The following is a 19,937-nucleotide window of genomic DNA, read 5'->3' on the forward strand; positions in this document are numbered from 1 at the left end:
CACTGAGCTCAGTGAGTTTGTTCCCAGGTCAATGCGTGCAAAGTTCACTGTTGTCCCTGCAGTATTAAAGTTTTTCCACACTGTAAAATGGTGCCTGATGTGCCACTAGTAGAGTTCTTGATCTGCTGGCCATCAGGCCTGAGGGCTGCCTGGACTTATCTTGGATGGAACCTATAGGATACCACATTGTTGCAGTTCACTGAACCAGGCAGTTTGGGAAAGTTAGAAAAGGGGGAAAAAGTGTAAAACATAAAAAAGAAGACACATGCTAAATTTAATGGTGATAGATTTTAATTAGTGACAAGAATCACTTTGGTTATTACTTATTCTAATGTATGTTTTGTGTGCTACTGCCAGGAACTTCTTTGCATGTTTAATCACAGTATGTTACAATTGCTTCAACATTTTCTGTAGGAAATAGATAGAAGATTTCCCAAACAGTAAGAGTATTTCCAGTTGTGATATCCACGTGCTTATCAGGTAGGAGATGTGAATCCCTTAGTTTTCTACTTTTTAAAGTAGAAATTGGTAAGAGTGTATTATAAGTGCCTATAATGAAAGCTATCATCAGACTTTGAATTTTGAATGATTTTAATCTGATTTTCTAGAAACTATAGGGTGTATTCCTGGGGAGCCATGGTTCTTTGTTCTTTTGCTCGCTTGCTCTCTTTTCCTCCTTCCTTAAAATATGTGTATGTATTTGTTTGAAAGGCAGGGTTATAAAGAGCTTCAATGCACTGCTTCACTCTCCAAGTTATACTCACTGGGTCTAGGCCAGACTGAAGTCAGGAACTCCATTCCTGCCTTCCCAGGCATATCAGTGGGGAGCTGGATCGGAAGTGATGGGATTCAAATGGCACTCATATGGGATACTAATGACATAGGCTGAAGCCTAGTGTGCTATGCCATGACACTGATCCTGTGGTTCTTGCTCTTCCTCCTCCTCACGTCTTCCTCTTCTTCATCTTCTTCCTCCTCCTCTTCTTTTTTTTTTTACATCCAAGTAAATTGATTTTATTATATTTTTTCCACACTAATATCATTTTTTTTCCCTGTATCTGGGGTCAGGGGAGAAACAAAGAGAAAAGCTCCACCCAGCCTCCCACCCATCGCAGGTCCCCGATGTGAGGCACACTCTGAGGGTCCTGCTCAAGCAGTTTTGATAGTTTAGTAGGTCTGAATTGCTGCCAATCTCGCCATTCCAATCGTGATGAAACCTATTCAGACTCCACTGGCTGACATAGTCTCTTCATGGTTGGAGTTCTGAGTCCAGCAGTTCAGTTCAAGGGATTTCCAAAGAAACTTTGTCTGAAGTGATCCCAGACCTGATTCGTATGTGAATTTGCCATACAGAGTCTGGCACAGTCCGTCGCCCCAATCAGCTTATGCACATGCTGGTCATTACAATTGCTGGGTCAGTTCTGTTTCCAGCCCTGTCTTCCACTTGAACCAATGGGTGTTGTAGTCCAGCTCGATCCTGTCCACTTCATACTTGGTCCTCACACAAACCAGAGGGAGCTGCAGCCTAGTTGGGGCGACTCCCCATCACCTCCACCAGACCTGCTCCCTACCCTGGTTCCCATGCATGCCAGTATGTACTGCAGACTTGTTCAGTCTGTCCCACATCCCATTTAGCTCTTGTACTTGTCAGTGGGCATTGAAGCCTAGTTCAACCCAACCAACCTAGTATCCAGCCTACACACATACTGGCAGGTTCCTTTCTGTCTAGCCACCCCTGCTCCTGTCCTGGTTTTCATGCTCTCCAGTGGGAGTGGTAACCCCCGAGGGAGGTGCCCACTATTTCCTACAAGGCTACTCCCATTCCCAGATTATGCACTCTTCAGGTGGTTTTGGCATTTAATGTAACAGATTAAACCCCAGTGCCAGCCTCTGCCAGCCGATGCTGCGGCTAAGCCCAACCAATCCTCACCTACTCTAATTTTTGCTTGCACCAGTTGGAACAGTCAGCCCAACCTGGCTTTTCCCCAGTCTAGCTCACATGAGGCCCACACGTGTTGTAGCTCTGCCTGGTCTGGTCTGCCCCCATCCCAACTCATGCTCTCCAGTGGGAGTGGTTGTCTAGCAGGAGAGCCCACATTCCCCTGCCAGCTTTGCCTTCCTCCCCCGCCCCCCTCCCGCCCCCCATTCTCACATGTGCTGTTTGGGCACGGCAACCACATTTGGTACGGCTCATCTCACCTTGGCATTCCTTAATGTGCACTGGTATGTGTTGTGACCAAAATTGGCCTGACCCACACTCTATGCTGGCGCTCAGATTCACCAGTGGGTGATGTGAACTGGTTCAGACAGGTCTGCCCCTGACCTATGCCAAATGCAGGCCGGTGGATATCTTCCTCTGGCCTGGTCTGGGTTGCTCCCTATCATGGTTCTTGTGCTCACCTGCAGGGACTGAGTCCCGACAGAAGAGTTTCCCAAGCTCGTCCTTCGGAACCTCTCCCTTATGCCAGGCCTTGTGTGTACTGGTGTTTCTATGGGCCAGCCCCCCTTGCTGGCCTTCAATCAATTCCAGTTATTGGTGTTGGCTGTTTCACCCCAGCCAGGGCTCGTCCATACCCAGACACTGCTCACACATGGCTTAGTAGGGGCAGAGACCCAGCCTAGTCCATCCTACATCTACCCAGGTTCTCCAGAGCACCAGATGGTGAAGGTGTCTGGCCCAGCTTGGTGTGCCCAGCCCCAGTCCACAATTGTGCCTAGGGAGATTGCAGCCATATTCAGAGCAGAACACAAACCAGAACAAGCCCTGGCACCCTCTCATGGGAATCCCAACCCAGCAAGTGTGCACTCTCACAGCTTCCCAACTGAGTCTATTCCCAGCCCTAGATTGCACACATGCCAGTGGGTACTCTGACCCAGTTGGCTTAGCCCCTCACCTGATTCAGCCTTTACCTTCAATACTCTGCCGTAGCATCCCTGCCTCATGAAGACCAGTTGGGAAAAGAGCCTAGGTCGGAATGACATGTGCTCCATCCTGATTTCTGTATTTTGTGAGTAGAGGTTTGCTCAGCCCTGCCCAGTCCGCCCCCTTCCAGTTGCAGCTTGGCCCACTCCAAATCCTATTTTAGGATGCACCTTTGGGTGCTGCTGCCTTGACCTGCCCAGACTGCTATCAGTTCCTTTACCCGTAAGTGATGGCAGGTGCCATGGTCACTCCTAGCTCAGCCCATTGCCACCCCAGCTCACGAGCTAACCTACAGGACTTGTATTTCCACAGGGTTGGTTGGGCCCACACTTCTCCACCTAGTTTACCCCCGGACCTGGTTCTCTTTTGTGATGGTTAGTGTCTTGACCCTGCCAAATGTGACCCGTCCACTATTCCACCACCCAGTCAAGTATGGTATCTATTCCTGCCAGACAGGCCCCCATCCATAGCTTTCGTGTGGACTGGTGTGTGGCAGTCGTGGTGCTCTATGATACCAGTCCATCTCAGGATTCCTGATTTGGCTGGTGAATCAGTCTGGCCCAAATAGATCTTATGGACACTCCCCTATAAACCATTAGGTCTCAGTCCCCACGCTTGGCTGAAAGTTTCATGACCCTGCTACTGGGAATCACCCAGAATTCATCTCTCACCTACACTAAAGCTGCCTTATTCATGGGCGTCCCTAAGCAGCAATTTCATACCCTAAAAACCCAGAGCTTGTCACTGGGCAGTCAGCAGGCAGAGTCTTGCACCATTTGGTGCTCTGGCAGCCCAAAGCCAAGGACTCAGTCACTGCCTATCGGCAGTGGCTTTGGCCTGAGTCCCCAGCATTGGGTCCGGCCCAGCAGGGGCACCCCCCCACAGCCGCCACACTGCAGGAAGCTGCAAGCCGCCCCTAACTCCAAGGCCCAGACCTTCGCCAGACTTGTCCTACTGCAAGGTATTGGTGGCAAGGCGGAGCTAGGACTTTAATCCAGTTCCCAAGGCTCTCTTATTGTGTACTCACCCTGAGGGAAGATTTATTTTGGGCCTGGAGAAAGCCAGGGACTCAATCACTGCGTTTCGGCAGTGGCTTTGGCCTGAGTCCGCAGCCTTGGGTCCAGCCTGGCAGGAGCAACCCCCAACAGCCGCCACACTGTGGGGAGCTGGAAGCCGCCTCCAACCCCAAGGCCTGGACCCCCTTCTTCTTCTTTTTAAGATTTGTTTTATTTATTTGAAAGGCAGAGTTAGGGCCCGGCGCGGTGGCGCAAGTGGTTAAGGTCCTCGCCTTGCACGCCCGGGATCCCATATGGGTGCCGGTTCTAATCCCGGCAGCCCCGCTTCCCTTCCAGCTCCCTGCCTGTGGCCCGGGAGGGCAGTCGAGGATGGCCCAAAGCTTTGGGACCCTGCACCCGTGTGGGAGACCCGGAAGAGGCTCCTGCCTTCGGACCGGCGTAGCATAGGGCCGTTGCACTCACTTAGGGAGTGAATCATTGGACGGAAGATCTTCCTCTCTGTATATCCGCCTTTCCAATAAAAAAATAATAAAAATAAATCTTAGAAAGAAAGAAAGAAAGGCAGAGTTACAGACAGAGTGATGGAAAGACTGAGAAGAGAGAGATCTTGCATCTGCTGGTTCAATCTCCAAAGGGCCGCAGCAGCTACAAGTGAACCAGTTCAAGCCCAGTAGTGTCTAGCGGGTCTCCCACCAGCCCAAGCATTTTGGCCTTCCTCTACTGCTTTCCCAGGCATGTTATCAGGTAGCTAGATGGGGAGTGGAATAGCCAGGACTCAAAACCAGTTCCAGTGATTCTTGTTTTTTGTTTTTTAAGATTTATTTATTTTTTATTACAAAGTCAGATATATAGAAAGGAGGAGAGACAGAGAGGAAGATCTTCCGTCTGATGATTCACTCCCCAAGTGAGCACAATGGCCAGTGCTGCGACAGTCCGAACCCAAGAGGCAGGAACGTTTTCCGGGTATCCCACGTGGGTGCAGGATCCCAAAGCTTTGGGCCGTCCTGGACTGCTGTCCCAGGCCACAAGCAGGGAGCTGGATGGGAAGTGAAGCTGCCAGGATTAGAACCGACGCCTATATGGGATCCCGGTGCATTCAGGGCGAGGACTTTAGCCACTGGGCCACGCTGCCAGGCCCCAGTGATTCTTGATTATTATGATTGGAACTGCCTGACAGAACATGGTGGGAAATTAGAGTGACCCTTAGAGAATACTGGTTTCCTAGATCCTGTCTACATGAGAGAATTCCTTATCTTTTCATGTGTCAGGCATTGAAAGCCTGTGACCAAGTGTTTGTCCCTTTGATTTCTTAATGTGTTTGTTCCCTCTCCCTAGGTATCTCTCCTCTATGTCACAACCTCTTTGCCTTGTTTGATGAGAGCACCAAGCTCTGGTATGCACCGAATCGTACCATCACTGTTGATGACAAGACGTCCCTTCGGCTGCACTACCGGATGAGGTATGGGCACCCTTAAGTAGCAGACTGATGGAACTGTAACTCCTTATGAAGGAATGTACTATTGTGACAATATGGGGAAAATCCATTGGGGGGTAGGAATTGAGAGGAATGGAATCCCAGACTATACAGAATTGTACCATATAATTCAAAATTTAAAATAAAAATAAAAATAATAAAAAAGAGCTGCTGCCTGCCTGGCCTCCTTGTGTGGTGCAGGACAGCCATTAGCCTGGGGCCCTGAGTCACCTACTGAGAGGTATTATAGTCATTTTTGTAATTTGTGACTTTTGTGTTTGCTTGGTGTGAGTAAGGACTTCTCCTGTATTTGGAAGGCAGCTCAAGATGAGTTTCATCACCCTCTTTTGCCACGTTTTGAAAGAAATCTTTAGTATTGCAGGATATTTTGAATACAGTCAGGTACCTGCACTGTGCCTCTTCAAACAGTGAATCCTTGGGTATGAGTTTAATTTAGTGACCAGATTTTTTGTTCTTTTTGAGAACCGATAGAATCAGCATATGTATGTATGTATGTATGTAGGCATATTGGTTTTAAAGCTTTTGAGCTATGTAATACATAACACGGGTATTAGGTCATTTTGCAGTTAAAAAGCTTGAGAGACCCTGTGTATGGTGGCTTCTAGAAAAACTGAGTAGGTTTTTGCTCTCCAGGGTAGTTGTTTTGATTCACTCCCCAAGCGTGTTTGGTTGTGGGATTGTAATCTCTCTCAAGGTGACTGTTGACACTTTGCTAAGGGGCTTAGTGTCTTCCCAGGTGACTAGACAATTAACACTTGAACAGCAGCTGCAATGTCTTGAATTGGTAAGTGTGTATGTTTGGTAACTAGAATCGTTGTATTAACCACCAAGCAGTATGTATTTGACACCAAAACCTACAATAAGATTAAACCCTTTTGAAAAAGAGTCTCTTGTCCTCCCTCCCCCTCCTCTCCTCCGAAAAGATTCATTTATTGATTTGAAAGAGCTACAGAAAGAGGAGAGACGCTGAGCTCTTCATCTGCTGCATTCCCCAGTGGCTGTAATGGCTGGGGCTTGGCCAAGCCAAAGCCAGGATCCAGGAGCTTCTTCCGAGTCTCCCATGTGGGTGACAGGGGGCCAAGCACCTGAGCCATTTCTGCTGCCTTCCCCAGGCCGTTAGTGAGGAGTTGGATGGAAGTGGAGCAGCCAGGACTAGAACTAGTGCCCATATGGGATGCCAGTATCCCAGATAGGAACTTTATTGACTATGTTGTGGACCCTTGAGATGTTTTTCTAGTTATTGAATCCAGGTCTGATTTGTATGGTCTTCCTGGAACCAACTACCTCTTGTTCCTGTACTTACCTCGCAGCTGAGCCCTCTGACTTTGTTTGGCTCTGTTTGATGCTGTCTTGTTTTCTGTGGCCTCAGAAATTGCTGTGTACTCAGCAAAATGTAGACTTAGAGTCCACATCTGGGAGTGTGGCAGGTCATTGGGTTCTGTTTGCTTTCTCCTCGGTCTTAGAAGAGGACTGAGCTTTCCTGATTCAACCCTCCCACTTTTTCATTAGGAAAATGTGTGTCCCCTCACCCTGAAGGGGAAGGAGTTACTTCAATTTATGTGTCTAATTCTAGCCTGCACCATGACCCTCTGAGAGGTATTCTTTTTGGTCACATGGATGCCTCATGGTGAGAAGCTGACTTCGCCTGCTCTGTCTTTATGGTAGCTGTCAGGAAGTATATAGCTGCCTCACTTTTGTCACCTTGACTTTGTACCTGACATTGAACTTCAACAGGATATTGCTTGGTTACCACAGGTTCTTTGAACTTGGAAAAAAAAATACACCATAAGTGAAAACATTTGCATTACAAAAAAGCTACAAAAATTTTGAAACCTCATAATCTCACCATAAATGTGATTATTTCAGTGGAATCCCAGCTCTGTTTTTGGGCATATACTTTAATTATGACCTTCTGTTTATAAATAGTGATTTCTATTTACAGATAGTAATTGTTTCATACTATGTCTATTCTTTTTCTTAAAGGAAATATTTCTTGTTTGTTTTCTTTTAATCCAAGTAAAATTCACAGTCCATTAAGACATTCTATAGAAACTGAAGTAGAATTTGTTCTGTAGAATATCTGCAAATGCAAGATGGGTCTACTAGTGTCGGATCTGCTCTCACACACGTGGAGGGCAGGGGGACAGGCCACCAGCTTTGTGTGTGCAGCAGTGGGTTCTGTAGTTACACGGACCTTTTGGGAGGGTGAATGTGTGTGAGTCACTGTCCTAAGTTACCAGGAAGGTGGGCTGTACAGAATGGTAGAAAGTTACAGTGCTTATTTGTTTTTACTTTTAAAGCAACTTATTTATTCATCCTTTTTTCTCCTCGTGTGGATTCTTCCTCCCTGAGTTTGCTTATTTGTTGTTTATCTGTCAAGCATGTATTAAGCACCTGTTACGTGCCAGAAATTCAGTGGTGAGAAAGACAGCTGTGATCTTTGCTTTATTATTATGTTTTTTCCATATGCATCTGCTTGTGTCCTGGCTTCTCCTGTTTCAGCCCTCCAGGAGGCCTCCACGCAGGTGCTGGCATCTTGCACTATAACAGCTTAACCCTTGTCTTCCCTCTTCCTGCTGCATGTGGTTCAGGCTCTGTAGCCTGGCATTTAGTTACTTGGGTATATGCTTCCCTTCTCTGACCCATTCTGTCCTCACTGCTACCTTTCTTTGTTTCCTCTTTGGCATTTCTTGGTACAGAGAACATAAGAAAGGAAGCGATAGATCTTCCATCCCCTGATTCACTCATCAAATGATCGCTACAGTTGTGGTTGTGCTGTGCTGAAGTCAGAATCCAGGGGTTTTGTCTAGGTCTCCCATGCGGATCAAGGGCCCAAGCACTTAGGCTGTCTTCTGCTGCTTTCCCAGGTTCATATAGCGAAGAGCTGGATATGAAGTGGAACAGCCAGGGTCAAATTGGAGCCTATATGGGATGCTGGCACCGCTGGCAATGACCTTACCTGCTACACCACAACACTGGACTCTGGATACTTTGTTATATCTTATCCCTCAGATGGGATAATATACTTATCCTTGGGGTAGGAAGTGTTTAGTCCATGAGCCTTATAATATCCATGAAACCCTTTGGTTTGGCCCTGCCAAAGCAACCACAGGTGGGACTCAAAACTCAGTAAATCTCAGGCAGGCTAATTTTTTGAAAGGTTTATTTTATTTGAAAGGTAGAATTAGCATGGGAAAGAACTTCCATCTGCTGGTTTACTTCCCAAATGGCTGCAGTGGCCATAGCTGGGCCAGTCTGGAGCCAGTAGCTTCTTCTAGTTCTCCCATGTGGGTGCAGGGACCCAAGTACTTTGGCCGTCATGTGCCGCTTTGCCAAGCCATCAGTAGGCAGCTGAATGGAAAGTGGAGCAGCCATGCTGAGAATCCAAGGAGGCGACTTTTTTTTTTTTTAAAGATTTATTTATTTTTATTGGGAAGGCAGATATACAGAGACGAGGAGAGACAGAGAGGAAGTTCTTTTGTCCGATGGTTCATTCCCCAAGGGGCTGCAACAGCTGGGGCTGAACCAATCTGAAACCAGGAGCCAGGAATTTCTTCTGGGTCTCCCACTGGATGCAGTGTCCCAAAGCTTTAGGCCATCCTGGACTGCTTTCCAGGCCACAGGCAGGGAGCTGGATTTGAAGTGGGGTCACCGGAATTAGAACCAGTGTGTTCAAAGCGAGAACTTTAACTGCTACGCTATCATGCCAGACCCAAGGAGGCTAATTTTGAAGCTGATTTTTATGACCTGTGAATGATTTTGCTTAAATGGCCCTTGGCAGACAAAGATTATCTACCTCTGATTTACCCATTAGGTACAGGTCCTAGGGCCCAGGAAGTTATTAAGAGCCCATGAAATGTTTTAATTTTATTTAAAATCAGGAAAGATGATAGAAGTAATTGACTACATAGTCCAGGATGGACTGTTCTCATTTTTGTACCCAGACAGTTGTGAAATATAACTTTTAATACTTTTGTTTTATGGAAGGAGGCAGTATATGAGTCCCAGGAAAGTCAGTTTGTAGTCCTGTTGGTGACAGGTGCCCAGTTGTCATGTTGCTGTGTATTGTTGGGCATCACTGATTACTGCTGCAGGCAGGCCACTCAGGAGGGAACCTTGCCGGACAGCCTCAGCCTTCGGGACCCAACAAGCCCCATAGGCTTTGCAAGTATGTCTCAGTGACAGACGTCTTGGTTTAATGGCAGTTCTTCTTGGCTGGGGGAGGGAGGAGGCATTTTAATTTGTTGCTTCTGCGTGATGTGGTTGTTATTACATTTGATCATGAGCTTGTCAAGGCGGAGAGATCAGGTAGCAGCTGAGTGTTGCCTAGGGTTGGAGAGGGCCAGCTTTGTTCAGTCCCTTTCATACAATTCCAGAACTTGCTGCCACTGACAGAAGAGGAAAGTAGTAAACAGAACAGACTTGCAGTCTTAGGTCACCTTGAAATCTTGAAATCTTGATTTTCCTCTCTGTAAAATGGAAGTAACTGAAACCTATCTTGTAGAGGTGCAGTCATGATCAAATAGTTATATGTGAGGTGTATTCTGATTCAGGACACTTTGTCTGGTGCTGGTTAGGAAATAGGTGGTTCCATCTAGATAGCTTCCTTTTTAAAATCCCTTCAGTGTAACAACAGTAGTCTGAGAAATGGAAAGTCCTGACATGTGAACTGTCTGTCTTGGCTGTGTGACAGAATCAGTTGTCAGGGATGTTAAATGCAGCTGAAAGAGGTTGTAGCCAAGGCGGAGTGGCTTCAGCAAGCAGCTGTTGGTGAAGGTCTGGGGAGATGCAGGGCCAGTGTCTTGGAGTCAGCAGTTGTTCTGTTGAGGAAGACAGAGTGGCCAGAGGAGCTCATCTCTGTGGTCTTTAGGGTGTCATTTATCTCTCTGAGTTGGAGAGGAGATGCTGGAGGTCTGTGCTCACAAAATGCCTTCAGCAGTGTGGTGTTGCAGGGTGCAGGGTTCATCTGTTCGCCCCTCAGAGCAGTTCAGCCTACCCCGCTGGCCACTCTGGGTCAAACCAACCTGCTAGGTTCACAGTTGGCATCCATTTTTCTGCCTTCCAGATTCTATTTCACCAACTGGCATGGAACCAATGACAGTGAACAGTCTGTGTGGCGACATTCTCCGAAGAAGCAGAAAAATGGTTATGAGAAAAAGAAGGTTCCAGATGCAACCCCTCTCCTTGATGCCAGCTCTCTGGAATATCTGTTTGCTCAGGTGGGAAATGTGGGCCCAGTCGAACTCAGAGTTTATGTGTATGTAGGGATGGGGGAGGCCATTCAGTGCTCAGATTCCTTCAGGCACTGAACTTAGTCATGCAAGGATGCTGTGAGACCTGTTGCCATACCTGGATGTGCCCCTTGAGGAGGGAAGGGCTCATCATCCACTCGCGGGAGTTCCAGGCCTCACTTCCTCACTGTTCCATTCTCCCCCGACCTCTTAGCACTGTCCCTTTCCTTTGCAGTATCTTGTGGCAGAGGGAAGCTGTGCTGGAGGGAAAGAATAGTTCAGCGACATTGACGAAGGCACTACTTGACAGTTGACAATGTTTATGAGGAATGAATGTGGCCCTTGAGTCACACTGGGACTGACCTAGGAAGTGTAGAGTCTAGAAAAGCTAGAAGGGAAGTTAGAAATAGGAGCAGGGAGCTGGATGGGAAACAGAGCAGCCAGGACATGAATTGGTGCCCTTATGGGATCCTGGCTCATACAAGGTGAGAATTTAGCCACTAGAATATTGTGCTGGACCCTATGCTTCCAGATTTTAACATGCAAACTTTTGTCATATAACTGTCATTTTTGCAATTGTCTTACTGTTTGTATTATTTTATATAAACCATCATGAAATTTAAGACATTTATTTATTTGAAAGAGCTGTAGCAGGAAGAACACATCTGATTGCTTCTCGGTCTTTTGACTAAGATCAGGTGTGAAATAAGAGGTCTGTTGATTCATTCCCTGGAAAGCCATGACATTTGGGGCTGCGCCAGGATGAAGCCATAAGTTCAGAATTCCATGCAGATCTCCCACATGGGTGGCCGCAGCCAAGTACTTGGGCCATCTTCCACTGCTTTCCAAGGCACGTTAGCAGAGAGCTGGATCAGAAGTTGAACAGCTAGGATTTGAACTATCCTCATGTGGGTTGCCTGTGTCATAGGCAGCAGATTAACTCACTGCATACCGAGCCCTATTTTAAATTATTTATTTCAGAAACAGATAGATCTCTGTTTCACTGGTTCACTTCCCAAGTGTCCACAGTGGCAAAGGTTGGGCTGAGAGAAAGCTGGGAGCCTGGCACTTAACCCAGGTCTCCCATGTGAGTCACAGGAACCCAGTTACTTGAGTCATCATCTGTGTTTCCCACTGTCCTCACCTGCAGGAAACTGGAAGCAGGTAACAAATCTAACCTGTCTAATATTGGACATGGGTATCTTAACTGCTAGGCCTGTCCTAAGCTGCTTTTTTGTCACATTTCTACTCATTTATTGTTTATCCTTCATGTGTCCTTGGCACCTAGAGGAACATTTGGCCTATGATTCTTTTTTCTTTTTTTCTTTTTTCTTTTTTTAGTTGCAAGTGAACAAATGAATGGGAGTATTTTAACGTTTTAGTGCCTTAGATTCCTCCTTTATTAGAGATGGTCTTTATAAAACCACACAGAACTATTATTGGAATAAAATAAATGATAAATAAAAAGAATCAAGCACAGTGACAAGCCCTGAGGTTAAGGTTCAGTGAATAGGAAGCAGTGTTGACATTATCATCATTACTCTGTATGAAGCATATGATGGGCACTGCTTCTTTGTGAAATTTTTTTAATTTTTTTAAAAAAATTGTTATTTTGAGGCAGAGAGAGAAAAGACAAAGGGAGAGGGAGCTCCCCAAGCACCTGGGAGCTGAGAACTCAATCCGGGTCTCCCGTATGGGTCGTAGGGACCCAGCCACCTGAGCCATCGCCTGCTGCCTCCAGGGATGAATATTAGCAGGAAGCTAGAATTTGGGAGCAGAGCCAGGACACAAAGTCTGTCACCCTGGTATGGGGTGGGCTTGTCCCTGTTGAGTCTTGCTTTATTTTTGTCTTTTAAAAACACCTTCGCTGCTGGAATGCTCTGTACCCCCATTGGTGAAGGGAGACATATCAGTGCAACTTTCCACTACTGGAAACTTGAGCAGCAGCTATGAAACATCTCAGATGTGGTGGTGATATGCCATAGAACATGAATTCCTCCTTTGACAAGGTCTTCATCAGATTGGGAGGTGATGCCCTGTCAACTTGATAGCCGCAAACTTGGCCTTTGCAGTGCAGGAACTGATGAATAATAATCGCAGCCCAGCCCAGCCCAACATCACCTTCCTGTGCTCTGGCGTGGAGTAGGCCTAGTCACAGTTTTTCACTGTCATTTATCCAACATGCCCCATGCAGGGGCTTCGCATATTTGTACTGTTCACTGGCATGTATCATAAAACTCAGCATTTGTTGAACAAATGAATTATCCTATTGAGAACGTTGCCGAGTTCCTTCAATGCTAGAGAAACTACAAATCTTTTGAATCTCATTGCTGTGCTCCTTCTCTGACTAATATTTCCTGTGTGGGTAACTAACTTCTCTAGATAAAAAGCATGGGTGGGCTTTGGAACCTTAATTGGGGGTTCACTTTTTTCTCACCTTTGCTCTAAAGGGACAGTATGATTTGGTCAAATGCCTGGCTCCTATTCGAGATGCCAAGACAGAACAGGATGGACATGACATTGAAAATGAGTGCCTCGGGATGGCCGTCCTGGCTATCTCACACTATGCCATGATGAAGAAGCTGCAGTTGCCTGAGCTCCCCAGGGAAATCAGGTAAACACCCCTGCTGGCCAAGGAACTGATCATGGGGCTTCCATCACCCTTCGTGTTTTCAAACCTCTCCATTTAACTGCTGCTGGCATTGGCTTGACCCCTGCTCTCTGCAAACCAGGAATCTTGTTTAGACCTTTTGTAACAGGTAGCATAATTATAATTGTGTTGTGATTTTGAATGTTGGTTTTTTGCTAAAACATTTTGCAGTAGAGTGAAATACCTGGGAAAAGGATATCAATCCAATTAGTAACTCATGTGCCTTTTACTTCCCCTCATACCCTTGTCTCTAGCGCTGTGGCTTTTCCTTTGATTCTGCACCTGTCTTCAAAATCCTTCCCAACATAGCCCTCCAGTTCCCAGCCTAGATTCCCAACGATCATCCTGATGTGAAGGATGATCCATTTTTATCTTTCTCTGTAGTTTCCTTTTTCAAGATCTATTTATTTGAAAGGCAGAGAGAGAGAGAGAGAGAGAGAAATCCTCCATCCACTAGTTCACACCTCACATGACTGTAACAGCCAGGTTTGGGCACTGCCAAAGCTAGAAGTCAGGAGCTTCACCTGAGTCTCTCATGGAGGAGGTCCAGCAGCTCCCAAATATTATGGACCATCATGTGCTGCTTTCCCAGGTGCATTCGCAAGGAGCTGGGTTGGAAGTGCACAGCCTGAACTCAAAGGGCACCCATATGGGATGCCAGTGTCCCAGGCAGTGACTTTAGACTACACTGCAGTGCCAGCCCCTACATGTACTTTCAAACAGTTTGGATTTAGTAGTTTTAAAGTGTTATTTGTTTATTGTTACTTATTTGAAAGGTAGAGTGACATTGACAGAAATGTCTCCCATCTGCTTGTTTATTACTCAGTGTGCAGCAGCCAGGGCTGGGCCAGGTTAAAACCAGGAGCCAGGAACTCAGTTCAGGTGTCCCACATGAGTGGCAGAGGCCCATGTACTTGAGCCATCACCTGCCACCTCCCAGGGTATGCGTTAACAGGATGCTGAATTGAAATGGAGTGGGGATTTTCAGTCTCAGCGTGGAGTTAGGCATCTCTCATAGCATCTTAACTGCTGCACCAAATATTCACCAAATCAACTATCACCTTTAAAAAATTGTATTCACTGAACAGTATCATTGGTGGGAAACAACTGCAATTTTCTCTGATATTTTAACAAGCTAAAAATTGTACTATTTGTTGAATATACTCCAGTGTCACAGGGATCATTGTGGGGCAGGTTCTGTCTCAGACCTCGGAGTCATAAGCATATCAGTCATTTGTTTGGCCATACATTTAAAGAAAGTTTATTAGAATAATTATCTGCTTATACCTGATCTTTATTGACAAATACTGCTGGTTCACTCCCACATGCCCACCCACAGTGCCCAAATGGGCCAGGACTGGAGCCAGGAATGAAGAACTCAATCCAGGGCTCACTTGTTGATGGCAGAAACCCAACTGCATGAGCCATCATTGTTGCTTTCCAGGGTGCACATTGATGGGAAACAGGAGTCAGGAGCCAGAGCCAAGAGTTTAACACAAGCACTCCCTTGTGGGTATGGGCATCGTAACCAGTAAGCCAAACACCTGCACTCATCATGCACTTCTTAAAGCTGACTCCTGTTTTAGTATTGCTCACTTTGTTGATATTCTGTTTGTCTAAGATGCCTTCCCCATACACCTAGATGTAGCTAGTCTTTCAATTTTCCTGTTGATGCTATTAATAATGTATTTGGGACATGCTCACATGGTGGACAGTGAGCCTTTATTTGATTAGCTGTTGTGTATTTTTCCCAGTTATAAAAATGTTTTTATGAAAAATTAGCACATTTAAATAGAACTCATAAGGTATAATTAATAATCACACCTGGAGAGAAATCACTCGTGATAGCTTCGAAACTGTTTTTCTAACCAGTAGTATTAGTGGTGAGTGTACCTGAAGTCAGTGTTGGTGGTTCTCCTTTTAGTGCAGCCTGTGGACACGTACTTTCCCAGTTGCCTCCCAGCCCACGCTCCCACCCCACTCCCACCACGTGTCTCCATGTCATCTTTTGTGCTTTATTCCAGGGTAGATCTGCCTTCCATATTTGGTAACATGCAGAAGGAAAATCCGTAAACTTCAATTTGTCTCTAAAATGTGTGTTCTGCTAACCTGTACTGTACATGAAAAATAGTATGTTTTCCTATTTTCTTTTAGCTATAAGCGGTATATTCCAGAAACATTGAATAAATCAATCAGACAGAGGAACCTGCTCACCAGGATGCGGATTAATAATGTTTTCAAGGATTTCCTGAAGGAATTCAACAACAAGACCATTTGTGATGGCAGTGTGTCTACACACGACCTGAAGGTGAAATATCTGGCGACTTTGGAGACTTTGACAAAACATTATGGTGCTGAAATATTTGAGACTTCCAAGTTGCTGATCTCATCAGAAAATGAGATAAATTGGTTTCATTCAAATGACAGCGGAATTGTTGTCTACTATGAAGTGATGGTGACTGGAAATCTCGGGATCCAGTGGAGGCAGAAACCAAATGTAAGTGGCTAAAGCTGGCCAGTGTCAAGTACAACATGGGTCACCCCGTGGGGCTGCTTCCTTGGGCTGTGTGTGTAGTCTGGACACTGTGTGCTGTGCATCTTTTATTTGTATCCATGGGCACAAAGTCTAAATAAGTACTTATTGAACACCATAGGGAGATACAGTAATAGCATGGTTATATAATAATAGCAACATTTACTAAGTGCTTACATGTGCCAAGTACTTTTTGAGCATTTGACACCTATTACTTTATTCAGTTCTAAAAGTAAAATCAAAACCCTTTGAGGAGAGAAGTACTAACACTATGCCCTACCCAAGTGCACATAAACTCTGAGTCACAGAGAAACTGAGAAATGACCAAGGGGTAACAAGAAAGCAGAGGTATCAGTAATTGAACTCAGGCCACTGGCTCCGTGGAACAGGCTCAGTGATATTGCAGGATAAGGCTTCTTTATTGAGGTGATCTTCGGATGAGGCACCAGCGGTTTAAGAGCACGGGGCTTTGGGCCTGAGTAGGAGAGAGAGAAATTCTGGCTGTATGTGTTACAGTTACATGCCCTTGGGGGGGTTATTTCTTCTGTGTGAGGTAGGTATTACTCATCTGCCGGAGGGAAGTACCTAAACCATGGCACTACATTTTTGAGAGAACTGAATGGTATTTAGTACAGAGCCTGGCACAGAATAAGTGTTGGATAAAAAAAAAAAAAATTTTACAACTACTATAATGATTATTACTCTAAGTAATAATGGTAAAGTGAATGAAAGATTCACTTTCTTCCTCTGTTTTGTTCTCATCCAAAAGTGGTGAGACCTGGCAGAACTGAGAGCTTCCTCCATAGTGGGTGCTGTGTTCATGAGCACATACCTTCAACAGCCTTGTGTGCTCGGTGCAGAAGTGAAGATTCAGGTAACTGGCCTAGCTAGTTAGGTGACTGCCTGAGATAGCAGCCTACCCTCTCAGCCTCCAGGGCTCATGCTCCACAGCATGTCGAAACTGTTGCACACGCACTTGTGTTCCTGTGTTGATGACATGTATATCCTTCAGAATCCCAGCGGATGACAGGAGGAGAGAGCTTGTGTTCTGCCTGGTCTTACTGCATCTCGGCCTTGGTTGGAGCACCTGTGTCAGCCTGCAAGCCAGGGAAAGTGGCTGCAGATGTGGGGTTGCTGGGCAGCCCCTGTTCTCTCCCAGTTTCCCTGCACATATGGGGCAAGTGGAAAGCTGGGTCGGTGTGCTCATGAAGGTGCTCTTCAGATGGGAAACCCTAAGATACGCTGGCAGACTCAGTCCTCTGTCTGAAGACTCTGGGTGCCAACTCCTTCCGTTCCTCCCTGGGTCCAAGCTAGCTTCCCCCCGTCCGTGGGCCTAGGCCCTGCATCGGTTTGGCAGAACATGGACCCTTTGCCAGTGGAAACTGAGAAAGCCAAGCTAACTCCTTCATTTATGCATCTTGCCAGGTTGTGCCTGTTGAAAAAGAAAAAAGTAAACTGAAGCGGAAGAAACTGGAAAATAAGCTCAAGAAAGATGAGGAGAAAAACAAACTCCGAGAGGAGTGGAACAATTTTTCTTACTTTCCTGAAATCACTCACATTGTAATAAAGGAGTCTATGGTCAGCATTAACAAGCAGGACAACAAAAAAATGGTAAGCATGTTCCCAAGGCTGGCAAGGGCAAAGACAAGTCCACGGAGGGCATCTTGCAGAAAGCGCTGCTCAGAGCTCTCACCCTAGGAGAAAAGCCACCCTAGCCGCCCTTCAGCCAGAAGGTCCCTCATGTCACTGAGGCATCCTTGGATCAGTTGTTATGATACAGTGTGACATCCCTGTGCCTTTTGTCTGGCAAATGTGAATCTGCCTGCCCAGAGGTACTTGAACATCAATATGTAATTCACAGAAGTAAGTGGATTTGCTAAGAAAGGGAATCAGCGAGCGCCGGTGTTTCCATTGGGCCACCGGTAGCCCTCCACTGACTCACGTGTGTCCTCAGCCAGGAGATGTGGGAGCCACACTCAGAACTTCAGCAGGCAGTCAGGCAGGTGACAGGCCAGCCCTGGGACTCTCGAGGTGTTTAGCGTCACTTCCTGTTCTTTGGTAACACTTGAGGACATCATCTGGATGAGCAGGCCCATCTTGTGGGGAAGTAGGGCCCTTGGCCAAAGCAAACACCTTGTGTGACCTGAGACTGGGCATTGTCAGAGGCAGAGAGGCAGCTCTGGGGTACCATGGTGGAGCCCCTAGTGCTGGTCCCAGTGGTGCCTGCTTGGCGTGGCATTTGGGAAAGCAGTTGGCAGTGTGCTTATGAGTCTTGAACATGCATGTTTTCTTCTGCTCAGGACTCTAGGGACTCTGTCCTCCAGGAGTCTGAGGTGTAGACAGCAGTTTCTGTGTAAGAACATTCAGGGTACCGTGACTTGTTGTCTGTTTCTTAAAGAGCTCAATGAGGAAGCTGGGCAGTTCCCAGCACAAGGAAATGATCAGTCCTTCGGGAGCAGGGGATGCTCATTACATTGGCCTGGCCGTTACTTGATGTACGTGTTTGCTGGCTGTACCCCAATATTAAGTGTAACCATTAGATGCCATTTTAAAAAATCCACTGAAGCACATTCACAGTGCCAAAACACTGAAAGTGACCGACATACACAATAACAGGAGAGTAAGAAAACAAATCATACACGCAAAAAGGAATCACAATCCTCACGAGTAGTAGAGTATACAAATACAGTTCTTAATCTTAATCATCTCAAAAATGCTTTTGTAATTGAAAAACAGAATATAAAACTTTACCTACAGAGTGATATTGGATTTGTTTAAATTTTTGTGAGGGTATACAGATATATACACATACTCTTAGAAAAATAAGCAAAACTTAGCAGTAATTCATTTGTGATGGGAATGCGTTTTCCTTTTCTAATCCCCACTGTCTGTTTTAAGTAAGCATACATCAGTATTGCCAGCAAAGTAGGAAAGTCCAGGTACGTGTCTGTGGGCTGATGGGAGAGTGAAAGCAGGACAAAAATGGTGAAATGTGATATGTGGGCATGTTACGGAGAGCGGGCCCTGGGTTAGTGTTTTCCTGCTTAGTGTTCATGAGGGCCTGGGAGGACTGTCCACTCTGTTCACGTGGGAAACCTGCGACCCATCAGGACGCGTAGCATTTACAAAGGGTCATGCCGTGAGAAGGTGTCCGGTTATTGCACAATTCTGTGTGTCTCCTGTGTGCTTTTGGTCTGTGTGGCTTTAGTTTCTGAGGCATGATCACCCCATGGGGACCTGAGACAGAGAGAGGTTTGTATGCCCCTGATCAGCCACATCCTCATTGGTCAGGCCCTTTTAAGAGGCAGGGAGGAGAAGGGGGAGCAGACATAGTGCATGGTTTGTGAGCCTGTCCTGGCCTGGCTGTTGGAGGCAAGTCTGAACACTTAGGTTTCTTTACAAACACCAGCTCATCCTGCATGCAAGCCACTCTGTGCCCTAAGCTCTTTACAGGAGTCTGCTTTGAATTCTCACACCACCCTGTGGCTGGGTGTATTGGTAGCCTGGTTTTACAGAGGAGGAAATCAAAGTGCAAGGAGGTCAAAGCGTCATTCGAAGTCACACAGTTGTTAAGGTGAATCAGTCACACTTGCCAGGATTTGCCCATTTTTGACCTATAAATAGCAGGGGAAGGCACTGAAAGGTAGACCCTGGCTCGCTGGCGGCAGCCCTGTGGGTTGGCTGCTGCTTGATGTTGCCCCATTACCATCTCACTCTCCTGTTTTCCCAACTCTTTGCCAGTATTTGAGGAAAGCAAAATGCTAGCCTGCAGTCTAGCCATTTCTTGATTTATCGCTTCTCTCCACACTTCGTTTTCCTCTGCCCTTCCTTTTTAAACTCTGTTTCAGAGAACTTACGTGTTTACATGATGTTGTTTATTGTGTAGTTGCCAGTGCCAGCCCTGCCCGTCATTCTGGAGCAGCTTGAGTCAGCCCTGGTGGGGGCTATCTGCCGCTGGCTGCCTGGCTACACAGAGGAAGCTTCCTGTCCGCGACTTGCACCCTGAGAGGCTTCCTTTACTCCCAGCCCCAGGGTACTCTTCCTTGGCATCATGGCTGGCACCAGGCTCCTCCACTCCTGCCCAGGCTG

At 46.4% G+C, this 19,937-nt stretch overlaps 1 protein-coding gene across 3 annotated transcripts in view; it reads left to right on the top strand.

Annotated features, from left to right (window-relative positions):
• The window catches only part of JAK1 (Janus kinase 1), a 147,381-nt gene that overhangs the window by 103,706 nt on the left and 23,738 nt on the right, over positions 1–19,937 (top strand). For all 3 annotated transcript variants that reach the window (XM_040978418.1, XM_040978420.1, XM_040978419.1), the window contains 5 exons: positions 5,275–5,398; positions 10,500–10,653; positions 13,116–13,279; positions 15,470–15,812; positions 17,274–17,459. In XM_040978418.1, coding sequence (XP_040834352.1) covers positions 5,275–5,398; positions 10,500–10,653; positions 13,116–13,279; positions 15,470–15,812; positions 17,274–17,459 — 971 coding nt within the window. The remainder of the gene's footprint in view (positions 1–5,274; positions 5,399–10,499; positions 10,654–13,115; positions 13,280–15,469; positions 15,813–17,273; positions 17,460–19,937) is intronic.

This window comes from Ochotona curzoniae, unplaced genomic scaffold (assembly GCF_017591425.1).
Source record: "Ochotona curzoniae isolate NIBS_2020 unplaced genomic scaffold, NIBS_Ocur_1.0 contig_291, whole genome shotgun sequence".
Classification (NCBI taxonomy): domain Eukaryota; kingdom Metazoa; phylum Chordata; class Mammalia; order Lagomorpha; family Ochotonidae; genus Ochotona; species Ochotona curzoniae.